Genomic DNA, 23,988 nt, shown 5'->3' with positions numbered 1-23,988 from the left:
TAAAATCTTAAAAAAAAAAAAAAAAAAAAAAGCTCAAGAAATGTGGTAACATATTGTAATGACAGACAAATAGGATAGGGGCAAATAGGAGTGCTCATATTGCTGGAGGTATAGAAAATGATATAATACCAATGGAGAAAAATTTGTTAGTATCTATTGGAATTACAAGTGCACATTAACTTGAACAGGAATCCATCTTATAACTATATGTATATGTGAGAAATGACATTCATTGATTACATGTTATTCATTGCAGTACTGTTTGTACTGGCGAAAGACTAACAACCACCTTCTGTCCACCAGAGGAGAATTGAATAAATTACGGCATATCCATTCAGTGGATGTGAAAAGATAAAAAAACTCTTTATGTAGTAATATGAAATTATCTACAAAAGCTGCTAAAGTGGAAAAAAAAAAAAAAAAGGAAGGTACAGAATAATGTGTATGCTATCATTTCTGTAAAAATAAAACAATAGGGCAGCCTGGGTGGCTCAGCGGTTTAGCGCCGCCTTCAGCCCAGGGCGTGATCGTGGAGACCTGGGATCAAGTCCCATGTCAGACTCCCTGCACAGAGCCTGCTTCTCCCTCTGTCTGTGTCTCTGCCTCTTTCTCTGTGTGTGTCTCTCATGAATAAAAAAATAAAAGTCTTTAAAAAAATTAATTAATTTTAAAAATTAAAAAATAGACAAATCTAAGTGTTTGAACATGTACAAGTAATTCTGGAGGGCTATGTTAGAAATCTGTTGTAGTGACTGCTAGTGAAGAGGAGAACTGAGTGGATAGGAAAGATATTTACTCCTTATCACACTTTTTTGGGTATCTTTTCACTGTTTTTCTCACATAACTGTATCTATTTTAAGACAAAAAAAGAATTATATCAAATTGAACACCAATAAAAAATAAATTTATAAAAAAAGAATTATAAAATATAAAATATGTATAATTTAAAACATACAATTTACCAGAGCATACCTTAGTAATATAAATAGACATTAATCAATATTTATGGCTTCGTTAAAGTCACGTGTTCAGAATGCCCACCACCAGTGCCAATGTATTATTTGTAATAATGAACAAGAGAGTTGCATAATTCTGCATTGCTGTTTCTCTATGAGTTTTATTGGGATATTACATCTTAAGAATAATAAATTTGTCTATGTACTGACCTTTGGTTTTCAGTGTTCTGAGGACACATAGCTGGGGTTTCAGATGACGAATTTTGAGGATTTTCTTCTTTTACATCCTCAGTCTTATCAACTTGGGAGGTTCTTTTTTGGAAATAGGATGCTGCAGATGCCTGTAAAAACAAATATAATGAATAACTGCAACAAAATCTAGTACAATTTTATATACTACAATTAACTTTTGAAAAATATGGAAAAATATTTATATTTAGAATTCTTATGCCAACATCTGAAGTCCTGAGGTTCTCAGCTGAACATAAACATGACTATAGACACAAAATCCACAAAGACTGTACTTTAAATTCCACATTTTCTAAATGCTGCATTTTATTACACGAAATGGAAAAGATAAAAGATCTACTGTACTAATGACAAATCTGGGATGAAATACCAAATCTGAGATGAAACTAGAAGGCAAAATCAGAATAAAGAACAAAGAAAGATCAGGGCCAAGTACCATAGCATCATCATTAAACAAAGATATACATCAGAATCATCTGGAAAATTTTTTCAAAACAGATGGATGTCTGAGTCCCTGGGCCCTGAGTACATTTATGTTTCAAAAAGTGATTCTTTTTTTATTTTTAAGATTTTATTTATTTATTTATGAGAGACACAGACAGAGAGGTAGAGACACAGGCAGAAGGAGAAGCAGGTTCCTCACAAGAAGCCCGATGAGGGACTTGATCCCAGGACCCCAGGATTCACGACCTGAGCCAAAGGCAGATGCTCAACCACTGAGCCACTCGGGCACCCCTCAAAAAGTGATTCAGAAGCAAAATCAGATTTGAGAACCACTACCCTCATTAGACAATCAATGATACACAAATGGAGCCTCTTTGTTCCATATCTCAAAGAGTAAACAAAAACAGATCATACACTGCTTATTACTGATGTGGTTAGTTGAAATAGTACCTGCTTAGACTTTGGCTTTGGAACTAGAGGCTTTATAACTGGAGACTTTTCATTATTTGTAGCTCGATTAAGTGCAATAGATTTCTTGGACGATTTGTTCATACTGTCTAAAATATTAGTTGAACGTGCTGAATTCACTGAAGTGGCTGGCTCTTTGGAACTGGCTGATACCTAAAGAGCAAACTACTATTAGCATTTTATGTTTAAAGAAAATAAAATACCAAGAGATTCATTTTTCCTTTAAATTTCTGTTAAGTCTATACTGTAGTCTCACTTGGGAATTGAATACATTTTGTATAATCCAAATTAAGACTAATACATATATTAAATATACCACATCCCCAAAGAAAACGGAATATCTTTCAAAACCATCGGTATTTAGAAGATAAGTAGAACATATAAGTCTTAGCCAAGTGAACTAGTTAGTGCTGTTTTCATCTGTTTTCATAAAATCTGCTTTAGTGTTTAATGCCTCCAAGTCTAGGGAGGGTAATCTGGTGGTTTGGAAATACTTCTCTGTATAAAAATGTATTGAAATACATTTTAAATATCACTGCAAAGAGTTTACCTTGAAGGGGTTTACTCGTCCTTGGTTGCTAGAGGTAACTGCACCTTTCATAAGAAAGAAACCCTCACTTAATAGTGGTAAAACATAGAAGACTTCTGACATCTGTAATAACAGATGGAATATTTCAATCTGTATTACACAAAAACAAATGTACTTTTGCAACTTTAAAATTATTAACAACTATATATGACCTATTTCTAAGACAAAATAAAAGCTATTACATGGGAACTATCCCAACTTATCACTATGAAATTTACCAACCCAATATGTATAGACCTAGCCTTTTCTCCTATTACCATGGAAGAATGGTGTCTTGTAGCTAAGGTTAATAACTCCTCTATTTGTGCTCTATATCTCATCCCCTCTTGCTTTGTCAGGACATTTGTCCCATCAATGGATACACCATCTTTTCTCTCAACTTAAACAAACAACAAACCCGCTCAACCCCACATGCCCTCTGGTCATCATTTTTAATTCCCTTATACAACCAAATTCTCAAGAGTTGTCTACACAGCTATTCCCAGTTCCTTGCTGTTCATACATTCCAACATCCAAAATAATATGGGCTTCCAGCCCTACAACCCTATAGAATCTGCTCTTGCTAAGGACCCAAGAGACTCCATTTGGCCAAATCTGGTGGATAGTTTTCAGTCATCATCTCATTTGACCCCCTTAACAGCATGTAATATAGATGAATTTTCTTTTCTTCTTGATATGGTCTCATCCTCTTGACTTCTGAGATTCCACATTCCTACCTCCTTCCTCTCTTATTTCATTCTCTTTTGATGGTTCTCCTCCTTAACCTCTTCTGCCTAACGTTTAAATGCTGGGGATTCCCTATCCCTCAGCTCACTTTTCCTCTCCCTTTATATTCCTCTCCAATGCTCACTCACCCATGCCCATGATTTAAACTGCTATGGTTATGCCAACAATTTTCACTTTATATCTCCCTCCCAGACTACTTTACTGAGCTCCTAACCCAGATATTCAGTAGTAGTTTGTCCACCCTTCTATCTAAACCTGAGTTTCTCAAGTGTTTTCTCAGTAAACAGTACCATCAATCATTCAAATATTCAAAACTGAATCATTCTTTACACCCTGAACTTCCATATTCTACCTTTTCTTCAAAAATACCTCATCAATTCTTCTCATTCTTTCTCCCATTAGTCACCACCACACTAGTCTAAGCCACTATTCAATGTCATTTGGACTGCCTCAGTAGTTTCCTTATGTGCATTCCTCCTCTGCCAATGTGCATAATATGCCTCTGCTTGAAACCTACAACAGCCTGCCAGCACCTCAGAATAAAGATCAAAATCCTTACTGTGGCCTATATGGATCTGCATGATTTAGCTCCCACCCATCACTCTAAAACCACTCAACACCACTTTTCTCTGCCTCTGTGCTGTTCACACAACTCTTATAGCTTCATACATGCTGTTCCTTAAGTCACATTTCCCTTGCTTCTGCTCTCACCCACCTTTGCCTAGCTGCAGGTCTGTGCTTTAAACATTCCATGACACCTCCCTTGGGGTTCCAACCAATCTCTTACCTCTAACTAGATTACAGCACATGGTTATATGCTTTTGTAATACTCTATACATGTATTTATAGGTAATTTTTAAAAATCAAAGGGATATATACACATGGCTTAAAGTCAGTTGGTACTATATAAGAGTTATGCAGGAATCAACCATGCATGTCTACATGGACTTTTGTATCTCCCACCTAGTCAAATACCTGAAATACAATAGGCATTTAATAAATATTTGTAAAATTAGCAGTTTCACAAACATTTCTAATAAAAACAAACCAAGGGCAGAGGGGTGGGGGTGGGGGTGGGGGTGGGGGGTATGGGGTCTATTTGAATAGATAGATCATTTTAAAGAGTACTGGCACAATTTTCTTGATATTACAAAATCACATTTCTTACCTGACTTAATAGCTGGCACATCAGAGGAATCTGCATTTTTGGAGAATGGATTCTGTCCTATAAAATAATTAAGATAAAACAATTTAATGTAGATGTGGAGATAAAGTTACTCTCTATAATTAACAATCAACAAAGATGCCTTGACAAAGTACAAGTATTCAATTTTCCACAGCTAAGTAAAATGGGGAAAGTCATATAATAACATTTCTCATCTTTAAATTGCCTACAGCCCAGGTGGCTCAGCGGTTTAGCACCATCTTCAGCCCAGGGCGTGATCCTGGAGTCCCGGGATTGAGTCCCGCATTGGGCTCCCTGCATGGAGCCTGCTTCTCCTTCTGCCGGTGTCTCTGCCTCTCTCTCTTTGTGTGTGTCTCTTATGAATAAATAAAATAAATGAAATCTTAAAAAGAAAAAAAAATTGCCCTAAGTATGTATCTTACGGGGCACCTGGGTGGCTTGGTCAGTTAAGCACCCAACTCTTGATTTTCAGGTCAGGTAAAAATCTCTTGGGTTGTGAGATCGAGCCCCTGGACCAGTTGGGCTCTACACTCAGTAAGGAGTCTGCTTCTCTCTCTCTCCCTTTCCCTCTGCCCCTCCCCCCACTCACAAACATGCTCCCTCTCCAAAATAAATAAATAAATCTTTTTAAAAAAATATATCTTGCCATGCTTATGTATTTCTGTTTTTTCTTCTTTATCATCAGCTTCTCCACTGTCCTCTGTATCTTCTTCAACTTGGTTTTTGAGCCTTGACTGGCTCCACTCTGCAGCAATATTACTGTAACTAAAAGACAATATATTATTCAATAAAGGGCTATGCAAAGACCAATTTAATATTCAGAATGGTAAAGAAAAATTTAGCAACTAATTATTTCTTACCCAGCATTCAGCTCTTTTCTGAAATCTTCCTCTTCTTTTTCTTCTACCTGAGTTGCTGCCAATTCTGCTGCCTTCTCTACAGCCAGTTCACTAAGTCTTTGGGCCAACATTAATCTCCGGGAACGAGAAGCATACTTAATGGCTAAGTTCACAGCATTTTGAGTCATTAAATCAGCTAGTTCCACACAACGGAATTCCCGATCCAGTTTACAAGAAAGCTAACCCAAAAATGGGAAAAAAAAATCATGTCAAGTGAAAATTTTAATTTTTTAAAAAGATATTTATTTATTCATTTATTCATTCATGGGAGACACAGAGAGAGAAGCAGAGACACAGACAGACACTCAACTGCTGAGCTACCCAGGCATCCCTCAGGTGAAACTTTTTAAAAATAAAAGAATGATAACTAGTAGTAAAACCGAGAAAGCACTTTTCTAGATAACGTATCTGACTCTAAGATGCCTACTTTTACACATTTTAACATCTCTAAAAGTGGGAAGCATCTCACAATTGATGGTGGGTCAGAGTTTAATTTTCAGTATTTTTTTGGCTTAGGTAAAGTAATGGTGCATTTTACAATCAATAGTAGCTTAGATTCAATGAAGGAGTTCAATTAGGTTGAACTTCCGGCATTTGCCAGGGAGACAGGAATACTAAAGAACTGACCAGTCCTCAAGCTACTGATATGATTCCCTGCTGAGAAACACTGTTCCAGAGGAACAGTTCCTATAATGCTACTTTGTAAACAAACCAGATTTTCTTAGATGTGCTGTGGGAAGTAAAAAGGCTCCTAGTTCCTAGACCACATATGACATTTTATAAAAGAACACAACTTATTCTACAATAAACTAATTAAATTCCTTTAATTAATACTAAACTCAAGGCAGTGTTGCATAGTGGTGACAACAGTGAAGACCACCTTTTGCAACATGATGGATCTAGAAAGTATAATGCTAAGTAAAATCAGAGAAACACAAATACCATACGATTTCACTCATATATATAATTTAAAAAACAAAGCAAACAAAGGAAAAAGAGACAAACAAAAAAAAACAGCCTCTTAAGTATAGAGAACTGATAGTTACCAGAGGAGATGTGAGTAGGGAGATAGGTGAAATAGGTTAAGGTGTTATCTCCCTATGATGTTAGTTACAAGGTTAATGTCTTAAATATTTCAACTGCAACATCAATGGGAAACAGAGCTGAGTAATATAGAGAATTGTTGAATCACTGTACTGTAACACCTGAAACTAATATAACACTGTTGATTATACTGGATTTAAAATTTTAAAAATTAAAAAAAAAAAGATTTTGAGGTTGTGGAACTTGGTACTAATGCACACTTTTAAGAAATCCAATCTATAGAAAAGTGTAACTTCAATTTTTCTAGCATATTTATTTTACTCACCGCAAGCATTTTCATTAAAAGCTCCTGTTGTTCTTTTACTGCTTGATTTTTAGTGCTTTCTTCATATTCATAACCATTTTTAGCTAAATAATCAAGGTGATTATGAAACACAACGGAACGCCAAAATTGTTCCTACAAAAGTGGAAAAAACTGCTTAGAGAAAACAATCAGCTTAATACCAGGCAAGTGTTAAATATTTATCTTAAGATAACAGATTCTGAATAAAATAATTTTTGAAATACTTTCTATAGCTTATTTTATAATTCAAATTTTAATATGATACCAAAGCTTAACTTCATTTTTTGTCCTCAAAGAAAAGGAAATTTAGCATTTTCTTTTTATTATTTTTTAAGACTTTATTTATTCAGGAGAGACACGCAGGGAGAGAGAGAGAGAGAGAGAGAGAGAGAGAGGCAGAGACACAGGCAGAGGGAGAAGCAGGCTCCCTGCAGGAAGCCTGATGTGGGACTCGATCCTGGGACTCCAGGATCATGCCCTGGGCCAAAGGCAGGCGCCAAACCGCTGCGCCACCCAGGGATCCCTGATTTATATATTTTTTGAGTTACAAGACTTCTTTATATATTGATACACATCTCTTATCACATAAATGATGGTGCTTTACCTTTTAAAAAGTCTACATAGTATTCTAGTGTACACTTGTACATACATTATTACCCTATTCTTCTACTAATGGAAATTTAGGGTTACAATCTTTTGATAGTATCAACAATCCTACAAGGTAGGATATATTTTACGTGTATCATTCCCACATGTGCTAGCAGTAGTACTTCCTAAAGTTTAATGTGCACAAAAACCACCTGAAGATCTTGTTAAAATGCAGGTTCTGATTCAGGTCTGAAGTGATGCCTGAGATTCGGCATTTTTTTTTTTAAGATTTTATTTGAGAGAAAGAACGCGTGTGCATGCATGAGTGAAGCAGGCGGACAAAGGTAAAGGGAGAAGCAGACTTCCCACTGAACAGGGAGCCTGATGTGGGGATTGATCCCAGGATCCTGGGTTCATGACGTGAGCTGAAGGCAGATGTTTAATTGACTGAGCCACCTGAGATTCGGCATTTCTAATAAGGCCCTGGTGATGCTGATGCTGCTGGTCCATAGAACATAGAACTATGGTCCATAGAACGTACTTTAAACAACAAGTAACTGAGACGCCTGGGTGATTTGGTGGTTAAAGCATTCTGCCTTTGGCTCAGGGCATGATCCTGGAGTCCTGGGATCAAGTCCCACATTGGGCTCCCTGCATGGAGCCTGCTTCTCTCTCTGCCTATGTCCCTGCCTCTGTCTGTGTCTCTCATGGATAAATAAATTAAAAAAAAAAAAGTAAACAGGAAGTAATGTATCTGGAGGACAGATCCTAAGGCAGATAAAAGAGCACATGATTTCTAATTCTGGAAGTTCTTGACAAATTGCCTTCCATAGGGATTGTAACCAATTTATACTATCAGCAATTATAAGCTTGATTCTTTCCCTCCAGCCTCACCAACTAAGAGTGTTTTCAAATTTTCAGATTTTCTTCATTCGATAAGTAAAATGAAAATTCTTGATTGTATTTATCTTATTTTGATATCAATCATCTTTTCATATATTCAAGAGACTTTTTATTTACCTAACTATGGTCTTTCTTGAAATAGTCTCTACTTACAGCTTTTGTGATATGACCCTCTTCAAGTGATTTTTTTTTTTTTCTATTTGCTTAGCTAATATTCCTTTTCCTTATTCAAAAGCTCCATCTCCCAAAATCTGATCTCTAAATGTTGGAATTTTAATGGTTGCATTCTGTGACCTTTCTTGTTTCTTTCTTCTAAGGGATCTCATTTATTACTATGACTTTAAGTACCTCCTATATTTTGGTGATTCCCAAATTTATCTTACAATCATGTATTACAACACCTTCTTAATATCTCTATTTGGATATTTTGGAGTCATTTCAAACTTAACACACCCAAGTGAGAATTCATTTTCATCTCTTATTTCTATAAATTGTACAACTATCCATCTAGTTTCTTAAATTGAAAATATGGGTGTCATTATTGAGTCTTCTCACTCCCAACTCCCAATCTATCAGTAAATCCTACTGTTTCTGTCTCAAAATATGGTTCCTTTAATTTCTACTGCCCCCACACTTGTTCTGTCATACTTATAGCTCAGCTAGGTGACTCCAAAATCCTCCTCAGTGCTTCTCAATGGAAGCACTGAAGGCACTTGGTGAAGGACAATCTGTAGTTGAACAGGACCATCCTGCACACTAAAGATGTTCAACAGCTCTCTAAATTCCACAGCTAACTGGCTATAGCTCTCTAAATTCCAGGATAACTCCTAATCATTGTGATAGCTAAAGATTCTATCCCGCATCTCCAAACATCCCCAGAAAGCAGGAAAAATCCCCTGACTGAAAACTGGGCTCCTTCTTTCAGCCTTATCTCTGCAAATCCATTTACCACATGTATTTTTTTATAGCATAAATCAGATTACATCATTCCCTAGATAGAACTGTTGAATGGCTTCATGATATAACTAAATGAAATATTAACTTCTCTATATGGTCTATAATGCAGCCTGTGGGTCTTTCTGATTTCATCATGGACTTATGCCTTCCACCAACTCTCGCTTCTGGTATGCCAGCCACATTTACATCCTTTCAATTCTTTAAACATATCTAGCTCTTTCTGACCTGAGGACCTTTATACATGCTGTCTATTCTTCATGAATCATTTTTCACTCCATTTTTGCCTAACAGACTTCTTGGCCTTGGGTCTCATTTTAATACTATCTCTATTAAGAGTCTTATGTGACCATGCTACCTAGAATGTGCCCTTCTATTATTCTCCATCATGGGTCTCTTCAGATTACTTTCTGGCATTTATCCCAAGTAGTAATTTTTTTTTTTTAAACTCCTAAGTTTTTTTTTTTTTTTATGATAGTCACAGAGAGAGAGAGAGAGAGAGAGGCAGAGACACAGGCAGAGGGAGGAGCAGGCTCCATGCAGCGGGAGCCCGATGTGGGATTCGATCCCGGGCCTCCAGGATTGCGCCCTGGGCCAAAGGCAGGCGCTAAACCGCTGCGCCACCCAGGGATCCCTATCCCAAGTAGTAATTATATCATTTACTTATTTCTGTTATCTGTCCCCTGAATCAGTCTATTAGCTCCATGAAAGCAGAGACCTCTTTGTTCACCAACACAATGTCACTGCCAGTTGTTTAGATCAAGATTTCAAGTGTCAAGAAAAAGAGTTAAATATTTAATACAATATTGAATATAGACTAAATGAATTCAGAGTTTTATACTTGGAGTCAACTACTAAATTTCTACTAGTCCTCTCCCTTGTTACAATTATTGAGCCTTCTAAAAATCTCAAAAGCCACTAAATTATTCCATTCTAAATCATAGCTTAAAATAAAAGGCTGTAATAAAAGATGAAATGCCATACTTAACCAGAAATCCCTTCCCTGTCTGGCTGAAACAATACTATAATTACACTAATAAACTTAATTTCTATTTTGTTAAGTAAGTTAGTTCTAAGTCAAACAATCAGTTGAAAACTTCCAAATGAATATAAACAAATTTCTAAGTTATTGAATATGGAAGGCAAATAAATGAATGAAGATGAAGGACAAAAAGAAATTTTTAAAAATACCTTTAGAGTACAAAATGAGAAATTTCAAAGTGCATTTTAGAAAGAATCAACTAAGCACTTTCTTTTTTTTTTTTTTAATTTTTTTTTTTTTTTTTTTTTAACTAAGCACTTTCTAATAGCCCACCTCAGTTGCTGGGGATTTTCATGGATACCAACCACCCAGTAGTGATCAGATTTTCCTTTGCAGTGTTCTCTTGTGTTACATACAGGAGTCCATGTATTACCAAGCCTTCTGTTAAGCATTCGAACAATGCCTTCTGAATCCACATAACAGGGGGTACCTACACACCAATTGAAAAAGAAATCACTTGGAGAAAAGCTACATATTTGTGAAATAAATCCTATTTCAAAAATATATACCATTGATTCAACTGTCAATTCAAAAGCAAAAAGGTGAATAATTCAAGATTATTTCCCACAAAATTTCATTAACCACAGAGTAAGATCTAACTGAATAAAAGAAAAAAAAATTTGCATGTGATATGACCAAAATTTACCCAAGAGGAAAGCTGATAGTTTCAGTGAGAACTATGCCACCTGCTGGAATACAGCAGTATTTTTAAAAGCCAATTTCAGTAAAAAAGTTAAACCTGAACCCGAAGTTTCACTAGTTAAGAAAGACTTGGAAAAATGGCCAGAACCAGATGCATAGTGATGATCTAGAGAAATCTGTCTTTACTATTCTTCTTCCTTTGCCTTCTTGGCCTTGTCCCTTGTGTTCCCCAACTCTGAGGTAAGCAACTCTTAACTAGAAAACAAGCCTCCCTGTTTCCCACTTATTCTGTTCTCATCTCAGGAAGTACATAGCATATTCCCTAACTGATTCCCTAACAGATTCCCTTTATCTGTGACTTTACACACCTCTCACACTGTATTTTCCTCAAGTCTAGATCTGAGTGGTAACTGGGGATAAAATCAAGCTATTTGAATGGAAGTTATTGATGGTCACATTATTAGAACATAAATGACAGGATGCCTGGGTGGCTCGGTGGTTGAGTGTTCTGCCTTTCGCTCGGGTTGTGATTCCAGGGTCCTGGGATCAAGTCCTGCATTGGGCTCCCTGTGGAGATGCTACTTCTCTCTTTGCCTGTGTCTATGCCTCTCTCTCTGTCTCTCATGAATAAATAAATAAAAATCTTTAAAATAAAAAAAAAAGAACATAAATGGCCAATAATACCCAACTAGAAAACACATCTAGAAATGGCTGACTTTTTAAAAGACAATCTGGAGTTTCCAGTAAGATACCTGAAGGGCATGAATCTCCAATGGAAACATTTGAATTAGGAAATAGGGCCAACAGGTACCTTAAAATGAGGTACTTCAAATCATCATTAGTCATAAGCCACTATTAAATGTGCCCATAAATCTAATTTTTCTTAATGCCATATGAGGAAAGGGGGGGAAAGTGAAGTTAATTTTAACAATAGATTTTATTAAATCCAATATATCTAAAATATTATCATTTTAACATGTAATCAACATAAAAGAATTATTGAGATTTTTTTTTTATAAAGCCTTCAAAATTCAGAGTATTTTTACTTATAGTACATCTCAATTCAGATTAGCCACATTTCAAGTGCTCAATAGCCACATGTGACTAAGTGGTGACTGTAGTAGACAGTGCAGCTATTGAAATTTCCTATTTTTTGTACAGAATCTGCTGGAAAAGCCACAACTTCACCACTATTTGTATCTCCTTGGTATCTATAACAAACTTTTAAGGAAATGTATTTCTCTCTTTGTATGTTTTCTAACCAGAATTCACATGAACAACAGATGTCATACATGAAACAATGGCTACCTTGCCTAACAATTCCAGTTTCCCACTGCCAATGTAGTAATTTAAGCATACATATAGACAACTTATCTTATAAAATTAATTAGGAATAAAACAATGGAATAATTTCTACTTGAAAAATGTCTTTAATATAAACAAATGAGTTTATCTTGCCTTCAGCTGAAAATCCAACCCACACTAGGTAGGATTTCCTTGTAAGAGGAAGAGGATCACCATGTAAAATTTGTTTTTTCTTCTTCCCCAACTCTAACAGTTGAACTCCAAGGCACTGATCACCATCAAATCCTGTACCTAGTGAGAAAATATAAATAGAAATCAGGTATCAAAGGCTATTTAGCTATAATGCAGTCTAGAGTACTTTCTGTGAATTGATTTTGTGACAAATTCTTATATAAAGTAGCAGTACTTTTTATGGATAACCCACCTGATTGAGGTACCAGCCAGGTATTAGAAGCAGAATACTCTGTTACAGGGACTATTTATATGAAGTGGTATTAAGTGGTAATTCATTCACTCAAGAAATATTTACAAAGAGATTAATATGTGCCAGGTAACAGGGCTATAACGGTAAAGAAGAAAAAGTCACTGTTCTCAAGACATTTATATTCAAGTAGGAAAAGACTAATTTTTAAAAAGAAAAAAATGCAAAATGTTATTAAGAGTTAAAATAATTACATGATAGAGAGTGTCAGACTATATGGTCACCTCAGATTGGACAGTCAGAGGTGGCGTCTTTGAGAAAGTGAAATTTAGCTGAGATACAAACTGCAACTTAGGAGAAAGAGGTATAATATAGTAAACAAAAGGAACAGCTAATGAAAAGGTCCTAAGATGGGAACAAGCTTGGTAAATTTGAAGAACACAAAAAAGCTAGTAAGGCTAGAATGAGTAACAAGCAAAAATGGCAAGAGATGAGGCTGAAGAGGCAGGCAAAGGTCAGATCATGTAGGACCTTGATAGCTGTGATAAAAAGTTTGATTTTTATTCTAAAGCAATGGGAAGTCATTAGAGGAATTTGAGCAGAAGATGGACGTGTTCTGATTTATGTTTTTAAAAGATCACTCAGGCTGCTATGTGGAGAATGGACTGTGGAAGCAAGTACTGAGGCTGACAAGCCAGTTACAGGGCTACTAGTAGTCTAAGAAAAGACATCTAGGTTGGACTGGAGTTTTAGTGGAGGAGATGAAAAGAGATGGTTTGGAATATGTTATTCAAAAGAACTGATATGATGATACAACTTCACTGATAGGGTTGATGGGGGAGGAAGGGAGGGAAAACAAATTCATAATAATTCTTACATTTCTGACCCTGAGTGGCTGGGTTAATAGTATGCCATTTACTCAGATGGGGAAAACTAAGTAAAAGGCAAGGGACACCTGAGTGGCTCAGTGGTTGAACGCCTGCCTTCGGCTCAGGGTGTGATCCCAGGACCCTGGGATAGAGTGCTGCATGGGGCTCTCCACAGGGAACCTGCTTCTCCCTCTGCCTATGTCTCTGCCTTTCTGTGTCTCTCATGAATAAACAAAATCTTAAAAAAAAAAAAAAAAAAAAAGGTGGAAGGTAAAAAAAAATAAAAGGTTTTATTTATTATGACCTACTCAAGTTTGAAATGAGTATCAAAACTATAGAAAGATTTCAAGTAACCACTGGATATATAAATCTGTAGATACAAAGAGAGGGACTGGTGATACTAATTTATAAGTCATGGACACACAAATGTATTTAAAGCCATAGGCCTTGAGGAGATATCCCAGGAAGTTTCTCAAACTGTATTTTTAAACTATGAGTCATGAAACCAATTTAAAGTTGTAAACAGCAAGGGATCCCTGGGTGGCTCAGCGGTTTAGCACCTGCCTTTGGCCCAGGGCGTGATCCTGGAGTCCTGGGATTGAGTCCCACATCAGGCTCCCTGCATGGAGCCTGCTTCTCCCTCTGCCTGTGTCTCTGCCTCTCTCTCCGTGTCTCTCATGAATAAATAAATAAAATATTTTTTAAAAAGTTGTAAACAGCATTTAAAGAAAACTGAAATAAGAGAGTAAATATTGTCCATGAGACTTTTCAGTTCCATTACAGATAGACATAGAATAGCAATATAGAATGTACTTCTTACTAGGGCTAAGCAGTCAAAAGACTGGAAGTTCGTCAACTAGAGAGGCTAATAGAGTAAAGGGGCTGTGACAGAGTCCTGGAGCAATCCAGCTAAGAGGCTGGTATAAGAAGAGCATCCAGCAGAAGAGCTGAAGGAGGTTATCAGTAAGAAAAACACTGGGAGAGATGCCACAGAATCCAAGAAAAGTGCTGGCAGGGGGATAGGTAAAATATGTGATGGGGATTAAGGATTAAGAAGTGTACTTGTGGGGATCCCTGGGTGGCGCAGCGGTTTGGCGCCTGCCTTTGGCCCAGGGCGCGATCCTGGAGACCCGGGATCGAATCCCACGTCAGGCTCCCGGTGCATGGAGCCTGCTTCTCCCTCTGCCTGTGTCTCTGCTTCTCTCTCTCTCTCTGTATGACTATCATAAATAAATAATAAAAAAAAAAAAATTTAAAAAAAAAAAAAAAAAAAAAGAAGAAGTGTACTTGTGATGAGCACTGGGTGATATAAGGAACTGCTGAATTACTAACTATATTGTATACCTGAAACTAATATAACTATGCTGGAATTAAAATTTAAGAAAAGAGAAAGATGGAACTAGAGTGTATTATGCTAAGTGAAATAAATCAATCAGAGAAAGACAAATACCATATAGTTTCATCCCTACGTGGAATTTAAGAAACAGATGAACATAGGAGGAGGGAAGGAAAAATAAAGTAAGATTAAAACAGAGAGGGAGGCAAACCTTAAGAAACTCTATAGTTAAGAGAACAAAGTGAGGGTTGATGGAAGGGAGGTAGGAAGGGATGGGTTAAGTGAGTGATGGGTATTAAAGAGGGCACTTATTGGGATGAGCACTGGGTGTTATATGTAAGTGATGAATCACTATATTCTACTCCGGAAACCAATACTATACTCTATATTAACTAACTTGAATTTTAAATAAAATTTTTTAAAAAACAGAGAGTTTTTAATGGAATTACCAAAAAAATAAAGATAAAAAGATTATCAGTAATTTTTCTTTTTTTTTTTTTTTAGTAATTTTTTTTTTAAAGTAAGCTCTAACGCCAACATGGGGCTTGAATTCATAGCCCTAAGATGAAGGTTGCCTGCCCCATATCAAAAATCTTGATAAAATCAGTCTTTTTTTTTTTTCCAAGATTTTATTTATGTATTAATGAAAGACACAGAGAGAGAGAGGCAGAGACACAGGCAGAGGTAGAAGCAGGCACCATGCAGGGAGCCTGATGCAGAACTCGATCCTGGGACCTCAGGATCATGCCCTGGGCCAAAGGCAGGTGCTACACTGCTGAGCCACCCAGGGATCCCGATTAAATCAGTCTTGATACAATGAGATGAAAAGGAAGCAGCAACTTTTTAAGTCATATTCAAACTGTCTTGGTCCTGCACACTAGAAGTTAGTTTATTTTTTGAGGCATTTAAACTCTGAAAATTTTATAAGATATAGACATAGAAGTAACTAATCTTGGAATTCTTTCTAGAATACAACTTTCCTACAAATAAAATATTTTCATTTTCATTGCTATTAGTGAATACAACAAAATTCTGTACAAAGATTACACTGATTCAAATACTAAAAGGAATGAAAAAGGAGGTATACAACCCAAAACAAAATAAGGGAAAGAGAAAAAAAAAAAAAAACAACTCAAGTAATTTTCATTTTACTTCAGATCATGGTAAAATTATAAAAGACTAGGAAAAAATCTACCTCTATGATAAATAATGAAAAGCTGTTCTCCATGTCCTGCCATTGATACTATAGGCCCAGGAAGACAGAAGACCTCTTTCTGAACACCTCCAATAGTGAACAATCGAAGGAGCATTGCACTGGTGGCAGCAGCTGCCCACCCCAGACCAAGACATACGGCTTCAATATCTTCATTCTGAGGCATGTCTACTATCCACTCTTTGCTTGAATCCCAAGAACTAAAATGCAGGCAGTGAAGCTTGCTAAAAATTAAAACAAAAAAAAAAAAAAATTAAAACAAGACAGAAACAATAAAACTTTCATATTTGATATCTTACACATATAAAACTAATCATGATACCCAGTGACAAAACCAAAGTTAATTTTTCCATTAAACATAAATAGTACAAAAATAGCTTTAAGAAAGTAATTATGAAACATCCTTTAAATGGACTATATTAAAACCATTAATAGTCATGTTACTGAAGAATATTCAACAATACAGGAAAATACTCATAATTTAATGTTAAACGAAAACAGACAGACTTGGGATGCCTGGGTGGCTCAGTAGTTGAATGGCTGCCTTCGGCTCAGGGTGTGATCCGGGAATTCTGGGATTGAATCCCACATCAGGCTCCTTGCGTGGAGTCCGCTTCTCCCTCTGCCTATGTCTCTGCCTCTCTCTTTCTGTGTCTCTCATGAATAAATAAATAAAATCTTAAAAAAAAAAAAAAAAGCAGGCAGACTAAAATCTGCAGCATACAATCCTAGGTTGCACATATACAGAATAATCACAACCAAATTTTTAAAAAGGGAAGAAGCATCAAAATGTTAAACGAGGGATCCCTGGGTGGCGCAGCGGTTTGGCGCCTGCCTTTGGCCCAGGGCGCGATCCTGGAGACCCGGGATCGAATCCCGCGTCAGGCTCCTGGTGCATGGAGTCTGCTTCTCCCTCTGCCTGTGTCTCTGCCTCTCTCTCTCTCTCTGTGACTACCATAAATTAAAAAATTTAAAAAAAAAGGTTAAATGAGTTCTTTCACTACCAAAAAAATATAATACAGGAAAACAAAAGAAAAAAGGAAAAACAATCACACATAATCCCACCAGTGGATCACCAATTTGGTATGTTTCCAGTCTTATTTGCATATACATACATGTAAGTTATTAAAGATAAACCTGGGAATGCAGATACTATAGAATTTGGAACCAGAGGTAGTTCTGATTTTCTGAAGAGTAATTTTATTTTATTTTTTAACATTTTATTTATTTATTTGAGAGAGGGGATCCCTGGGTGGCGCAGCGGTTTGGCGCCTGCCTTTGGCCCAGGGCGCGATCCTGGAGACCCGGGATCGAATCCCACATCAGGCTCCCGGTGCATGGAGCCTGCTTCTCCCTCTGCCTGTGTCTCTGCCTCTCTCTCTCTCTCTGTATGACTATCATAAATAAATAAAAATTAAAAAAAATTTAAAAAAAAAGAAGCTTTAAAAAAAAATAAATAAAAAAAAAAAAATTTATTTGAGAGAGAGAGAGTGAGCAAGCGCACACAAGCAGAAGGAGTGGCAGGTAGAGGGAGCACACTTCCGGCTGAGCAGGGAGCCCGATGCGGGACTGTATCTCAGGACCTTAGGATCCTGACCTGAGCCAAAGGCAACTGAGCCACCCAGGAGCCCCTGAAGAGTAATTTTAAATTCAATTTTATTTTATGTTTTAAGATTTATTTATTTGTGTGTGAGAGAGAGAGAAAGAGAAAGCATGAATGAGTGGGAGTGAAGGGCAGAGAGGGAGATGGAGAAACAGACTGCCCTGCTGAGAAGGGAACCTGACTCCAGGCTCCATCCCAGGGTCCTGAGATCACAACTGGAGCCAAAGGAGATGCTTAACCAATTGAGCCACCGAGGCGCTCCTAAATTCAATTTTAAAATAAAAAGTAACATTGTATATAGCTGTGAAATAACATATCCAGGAAAACAAAGAGAAAGATATCTGAAATCAAAATTGCGTAAGGAAACAAATGTTCTAATTATGTAAGATTCTGAGTTGGAGACATTGAGGCAACAATGGTTTATTTTAGTGAACTAATTTAATTCAATAATGAAGTATTAAGTGGATTTTACAATGTGTAAGTTAGAAAACCAATTAAAATGTTAAAATGTGTTTCTCAGACTCTAATGCATACTCAATCACTTGCGGATCTCATTAAAATGCAGATTTTGATTTAGTTCTGTAGTGGGGTCTGAGATTCTGTTTTCAAAAAGCTTCCAGGACCAAAAAAAAAAAAAAAGCTTCCAGGTGACTGACCCATGCCCTTAGTTTGTGGACCATACTTTAAGAAGCCAATGTATCTAAACCGAAGGATTTTAATTTCAAATCACCTCAAAGTTGGTAAAATCCATGATCAAGTGTATAAGCAGTAAAATCAGCTGAAGAATAGAGATCAAGAGAAGGCAATCTAGCGGAACTAACAAAAAGTTGAATAAAAATATTTTTTCTTCTTTAAAAAAATATGGATTCAGCATTATACTGCTTTTCCATCATAATTTTTTGGTCTATCTATCTACATACCAAATATTGTTCTCCCCCCGCCTTTTTTAAAAGACTTCATCCATTCATCCATGAGAGACAGAGAGAGAGGCAGAGACCTAGGCAGAGGGAGAAGCAGGCTCCCCACAGGGACCCCACCGCGGGACTTGATCCCAGGACCCTGGGATCACGACCTGAGCTGAAGGCAGATGCTCAACCACTGAGCCACCCAGGCGACCCCTTCCCCCTCCCTTTTTTAAAAGAAGTTTCAATTCTAATCTACAGTAAGAAAAAAAAAAAAAAAAAAAAACACCCAAAACAAAAAACAAAACAACGAAAAAACCCAACAAAAACAAAAATACAAAGAAACCCAGCCTAGGTCAGTAGTTGTCCAAGGCTGATATTAACTGCAAAGGGATGCAAGGGAACATTTTTATTTTATTATTTTTTTAAGATTTTATTTATTTACTCATGAGAGAGAGAGAGAGAGAGAGAGGCAGAGAGACACAGGCAGAGGGAGAAGCAGGCTCCATGCAGGGAGACTGGATCCATGCATGGGACTGGATCCCGGGTCTCCAGGATGAGGTCCTGGGCTGAAGGTGGCGCTAAACCGCTGAGCCACCCAGGCTGCCACAAGGGAATATTTTTAAATGATAAAAAATATTTTGAGGGGCGCCTCATTGGCTCAGTCAGTAGAGTGTGTGACTCTTGGTCTCAAGGTCGTGGGTTCAAGCTCTACTTTGGGTGTAGGGATTACTTAGATTTTTTTTATTGTGACAGTGGTTACCTGAATATACACACATTTGTTAAACTCACCAAACTGTAAAACCAAGGTACATTTTAGTGTACATGAATTACACTAATAAAGTAAATTTAAAAAGGGGTCAGAGGCTTATACAAAAAGAAATCTAGAAGGATACATACCAAATTGTTAACAGTGGTTATATCTAAGAGTAGAATTCTGGGGGAGAATTCTTATTTCCTAAAAATTCTGTACTGCTTGTGTTAGTTTACAATTTATATATATCTGCATCTATATATACATTTCTTACAAAACTAATGAAACAGAGTAAAAAGGTAAAGAATAGCCTTTCTCTGGCATTTACAATTGTGAACTATGTCATGTCATGTCATCATTTTTTTTTTTTTTAAATGCAGGGCTTGAATTCACAACCCTGAGATTAAGACCTGAGCTGAGATCAAGAGTCAGATGCCTAAATGACTGAGTCACCCAAATGCCCCAGGTCACCCAAATTTGTACTTAGAGAATGTAAAGGAGAGGACAATTAGGCAAAAACAGACATGTTCTGAGATATTATGTATGAAACTGCCATATCTAAACAATTCAGCAGTGACAAATTCTTCCTAACAATCTTGAATTTACCTTGCTAGTTCATCAGTGCTTTCACATGCCAACAAAACAGCTTCATGAGAAAGATCTGCTATTGTATAATTCAAAGTGTTTGATAAGTGTGTTGCATGGTGTATGGAGGTATCGTGGAACTCCACATCTATGGCATTGTCTTGCTCATCATTATAGCAGCGAATAATTCCAATAGAGTTCCACACCTATAAACATTAAAGTACAAGTCTGAGAAAAATTAAAGGTCCTAGAATCAGTAGACTAAAGTGGTACAAATTAATAAATATTATAATTCAGTCTGTATCAAAATTGACGTTATGGGAGCAACCATAGCTCATCTACCTTTAAATAGTTTCAAGTATGAGTAGTGACATCAGAACTACAATTACTATCTACTCTTCATGAAAAGGCACATATTTATTAGCAAATGGAATATTTCATTTAATATTTAATAATTACATTACTACCATTAAAAAACATCATCATTTTGAACAACCAAGCCATTATATTCCCCAAAGGAAATATATCAAAAATTTGTTTACTCAGAAATATAGATATAAGTGACAACATATTTCCGGTTTCAATTAACTAGTTCATATTGTAGGAATAAATACATACATTTTAAAGAAACATAAATCAATACCATTTAGAAAAACTTACCTTACACCCATGTATACTACAGGCTCACACTAGGCCCTACTGTTTCCTTTCCTCAACCACAATAACTATAAATAGTTGACAATAAAAACTTAAGACCTATTACTTGATGATTATGAACAGCAATAAAAAGTTTTATTAAAATAAAACATCACTTTTAATGTTTACATACAAATTTATGCAGTCTATGCCTTTCAAAAAGGACAAGAAGCGGGCAGCCCGGGTGGCTCAGCGGTTTAGCACCACCGCCTTCAGCCCAGGGTGTGATCCTAGAGACCCGGATCAAGTCCCACGTCGGGCTCCCTGCATGGAGCCTACTTCTCCCTCTGCCTGTGTCTGTGCCTCTCTCTCTCTCTCTGTGTCTCATGAATAAATAAATAAAATCTTAAAAAAAAAAAAAAAAAAAGACAAGAAGCAAAGTCCTCAATGGAAAATCTCAAATAACCAACAAATAAAAATATTAAACTTTTTAGTTATCAAGCCAAAAAAGCTAATATATTCATTCACTCATTCAGGAAATATATATATATATATATTTTTAAAGATTTTAATTATTTACTTGAGAGAGACAGAGAGCATGAGCAGAGAGGAGGGGCAAAGGGAGAAGGAGAAGCAGACTCCCCGCTGAGCAGGGAACCCGATGTGGAACTCAAACCCAGGACCTGGGATCATAACCTGAGCTGAAGGCATATGCTTAACTGACTGAGCTACCCAGGCACCCCAGGATATATATTCTTAATGCCTACTGTACCATACCTTGTTCTGAGTGCTATCAGTAAACAAAACAGAAACATCTCTTATCCTTCTGAAGTTTATAGTCCAGTGGGGTGAGGTAGAAAAAGAGAGGCAGATAGTTTTTTTTTTTTTTTTTTTAAGATTTTATTTATTTATTCCTGAGAGACACACACAGAGAGAGAGAGAGAGAGAGAGAGGCAGAGAAACAGGCAGAGGGAGAAGCAGGCTCCGTGCAGCGAGCCCGACATGGGACTCGATCCCAGGTCTCCAGGATCCTGGGCTGACGGCGGTGCTAAACCGCCGAGCTACCCAGGCTGCCCAGATAGTTTGTTTTCCATAATACTTACCACCTTCTACTAAATTATACTAGGAGCTGCCTTCTGAAAAACACTTTCTAACAGAATAGTGTTTTGGAATCAGTATAAACCTCTATATAAAAATATGAGAAATAAAGTTTGGAAGTACAGTCAAGAGATATTGCAAGCTATACAGTCACATTAACTTACTATGTTCATTATATGTCACTTTGCAAAGCAGAATCTTATTTAAGATGATTTTCAATAATAAGGTTGAAAATAAGATTAAAACTGTGAGTTAACCATAAAATAAATCAACCATAAAATCATAATGAACCAAAGTGCTACAGGACAGTTAATCAAGGCTTTTAAAAATACTTTTTACCAAACAAAATTAACTATAGTGAGATACAATACTTACAAGTTAAAAAATTAGATAAAACTATTTTAAAGTTAAGTGTAGATCCAAGGCTTACCATGAATCTATGAGTGAGATGCATGGGTGTAGAACCTGACTGGAATGGCTTTTGCCGGGGAGTTGGCATTGGCCCATCATAAGATGGCCTTTGGGATGTTACCAGTGGTAGATTATGCATGCTGTCTGTCTGCTCATCTTCCTCCTCCTCTCTGAGAAGACTAGAACCAGTTTTTAACATTGTAACATCTAGAAAACAAAGAATTATAATTAGAGAATCATAAATACCAATGACCTGGAAAAAGGAAAGCATTAGGAAATCTAAATAACCTTTTCCATTCATACTTAATAGTACTACTATGCTATTGGCCTCTTCCACTATATCAACATTTACCGTGATGGTGTGAAAACAATGGAGGGCAAAAAAAAAAAAAAACTGTTGGTGTTGTGATATGAATCAAGGCAGTGACACCAAATCTGTATTTGTAGTCAATGTATTGTCAACCACCACTCAATTGCAATAAAATATTAATTCTGTTAAATCTTGATCTTGGCATAGATTTCTCAAAAAATGTTCTCTGTGCTAAAATGGAATTGTGGGCAGCTTGGGTGGCTCAGCGGTTTAGTGCCACCTTCAGTCCAGGTCGTGATCCTGGAGACCTGGGATTGAGTCCCACGTCGGGCTTCCTGCATGGAGTCTGTATCTCCCTCTGCCTGTGTCTCTGCCTCTCTCTCTCTGCCTCTCATAAATAAATAAATAAAATCTTCTAAAAAATAAATAAATAAAAAATAAAATGGGAATTGTGCATAAAGTTTGATGCCTGTCTCAAAGAAAAAAAAAAGTATTTGTGCAACTGAGTTATAAACTTAACTAGCTGCTTTTTTCAGAGAACATCGTTTTTACTTGAAAGAATGCCAGATAAACTATGGCTATACAGGGGCACCTGGGTGGCTCTGTGGTTGAGCGTCTGCCTTCGGCTCAGGTCATGATCCTGGGGTCCTGGAATTGAGTCCCACATCAGGCTCCTCGCAGGGAGCTTCTCCCTCTGCTTGTATCTCTCATGAATAAATAAATAAAATCTTTAAAAAAAAAAAAAACTGGCTATGCAGACTTTGGTATTTGGTAAACATTTTTTTAGCTAAATGAAGTAAGCTGATCATTTAAGAAAAATAACTGACAGAATCTGTTGTCAATGATAAAATTTGAGTTTTCAAGCAAAAAGCAGAAAGCTTGTATCTGCCACCACGAGCTTTACTACTTCCCAATATTTAAAAACTTCTGCTGAGATTAGCGATAATACTAACAAATATAATCCTGGATAATGTGTCAATGTTAAAAGATCTGTGGACCTGTAGTGAAGCAGTATTTTCCAAGTTACCAATGTATATATTTCAAAATCAAACATGGTAAATTAAAAGATCCATTCAAGTCAGACCAATAGATTTTAATATAACACAGCTAGAATGTTCACTGGAGTTTCTGGATTCTACACTGCAAATAAGTTGAGTTTTTGTTACAGTAGCAAAGAATATCCACAATATCCTGCCTTTTCAAACTACATGTTTGTGTGAGTCTAAATATTCTACACATACATCAGGTAAAAACAACATATGGTAGTAGACTGAATTCTGAGGTATGAGAGAATTCAAGTTATTTTCTATGCCAGACATTAAAGAAATTTTCAAAGGGTAAAATACTGTCACATTTCTTACGAAATTTTTCATTTGAAATGTTATGTTTACACAAATGAGTTTATTAATGTTATTTTAAAGTAATTATTTTTAAAATTTCTCAGTTTTTAATTTCTTACATTTTAAATAACAGAAGATATAACTCCATAATTTCCTTTGGGGTCCTCAAAAG

The 23,988-nt window shown here is 36.5% G+C and overlaps 1 protein-coding gene across 1 annotated transcript in view; it reads right to left on the bottom strand.

Moving 5' to 3' along the window:
• Positions 1 to 23,988, bottom strand: part of WDHD1 (WD repeat and HMG-box DNA binding protein 1) — a 59,278-nt gene that overhangs the window by 5,101 nt on the left and 30,189 nt on the right. Inside the window, exons 12-23 of the mRNA XM_041757801.1 lie at positions 22,186 to 22,373; positions 20,043 to 20,227; positions 16,160 to 16,401; positions 12,492 to 12,629; positions 10,580 to 10,821; positions 6,887 to 7,018; positions 5,479 to 5,696; positions 5,265 to 5,383; positions 4,601 to 4,657; positions 2,668 to 2,711; positions 2,100 to 2,270; positions 1,167 to 1,297 (exon numbers count right to left, since the gene is read on the bottom strand). Coding sequence (XP_041613735.1) covers positions 1,167 to 1,297; positions 2,100 to 2,270; positions 2,668 to 2,711; positions 4,601 to 4,657; positions 5,265 to 5,383; positions 5,479 to 5,696; positions 6,887 to 7,018; positions 10,580 to 10,821; positions 12,492 to 12,629; positions 16,160 to 16,401; positions 20,043 to 20,227; positions 22,186 to 22,373 — 1,867 coding nt within the window. The remainder of the gene's footprint in view (positions 1 to 1,166; positions 1,298 to 2,099; positions 2,271 to 2,667; positions 2,712 to 4,600; positions 4,658 to 5,264; positions 5,384 to 5,478; positions 5,697 to 6,886; positions 7,019 to 10,579; positions 10,822 to 12,491; positions 12,630 to 16,159; positions 16,402 to 20,042; positions 20,228 to 22,185; positions 22,374 to 23,988) is intronic.

This window comes from Vulpes lagopus, chromosome 6 (assembly GCF_018345385.1).
Source record: "Vulpes lagopus strain Blue_001 chromosome 6, ASM1834538v1, whole genome shotgun sequence".
Classification (NCBI taxonomy): domain Eukaryota; kingdom Metazoa; phylum Chordata; class Mammalia; order Carnivora; family Canidae; genus Vulpes; species Vulpes lagopus.
This window is presented reverse-complemented; position numbering and strand designations above follow the sequence as displayed.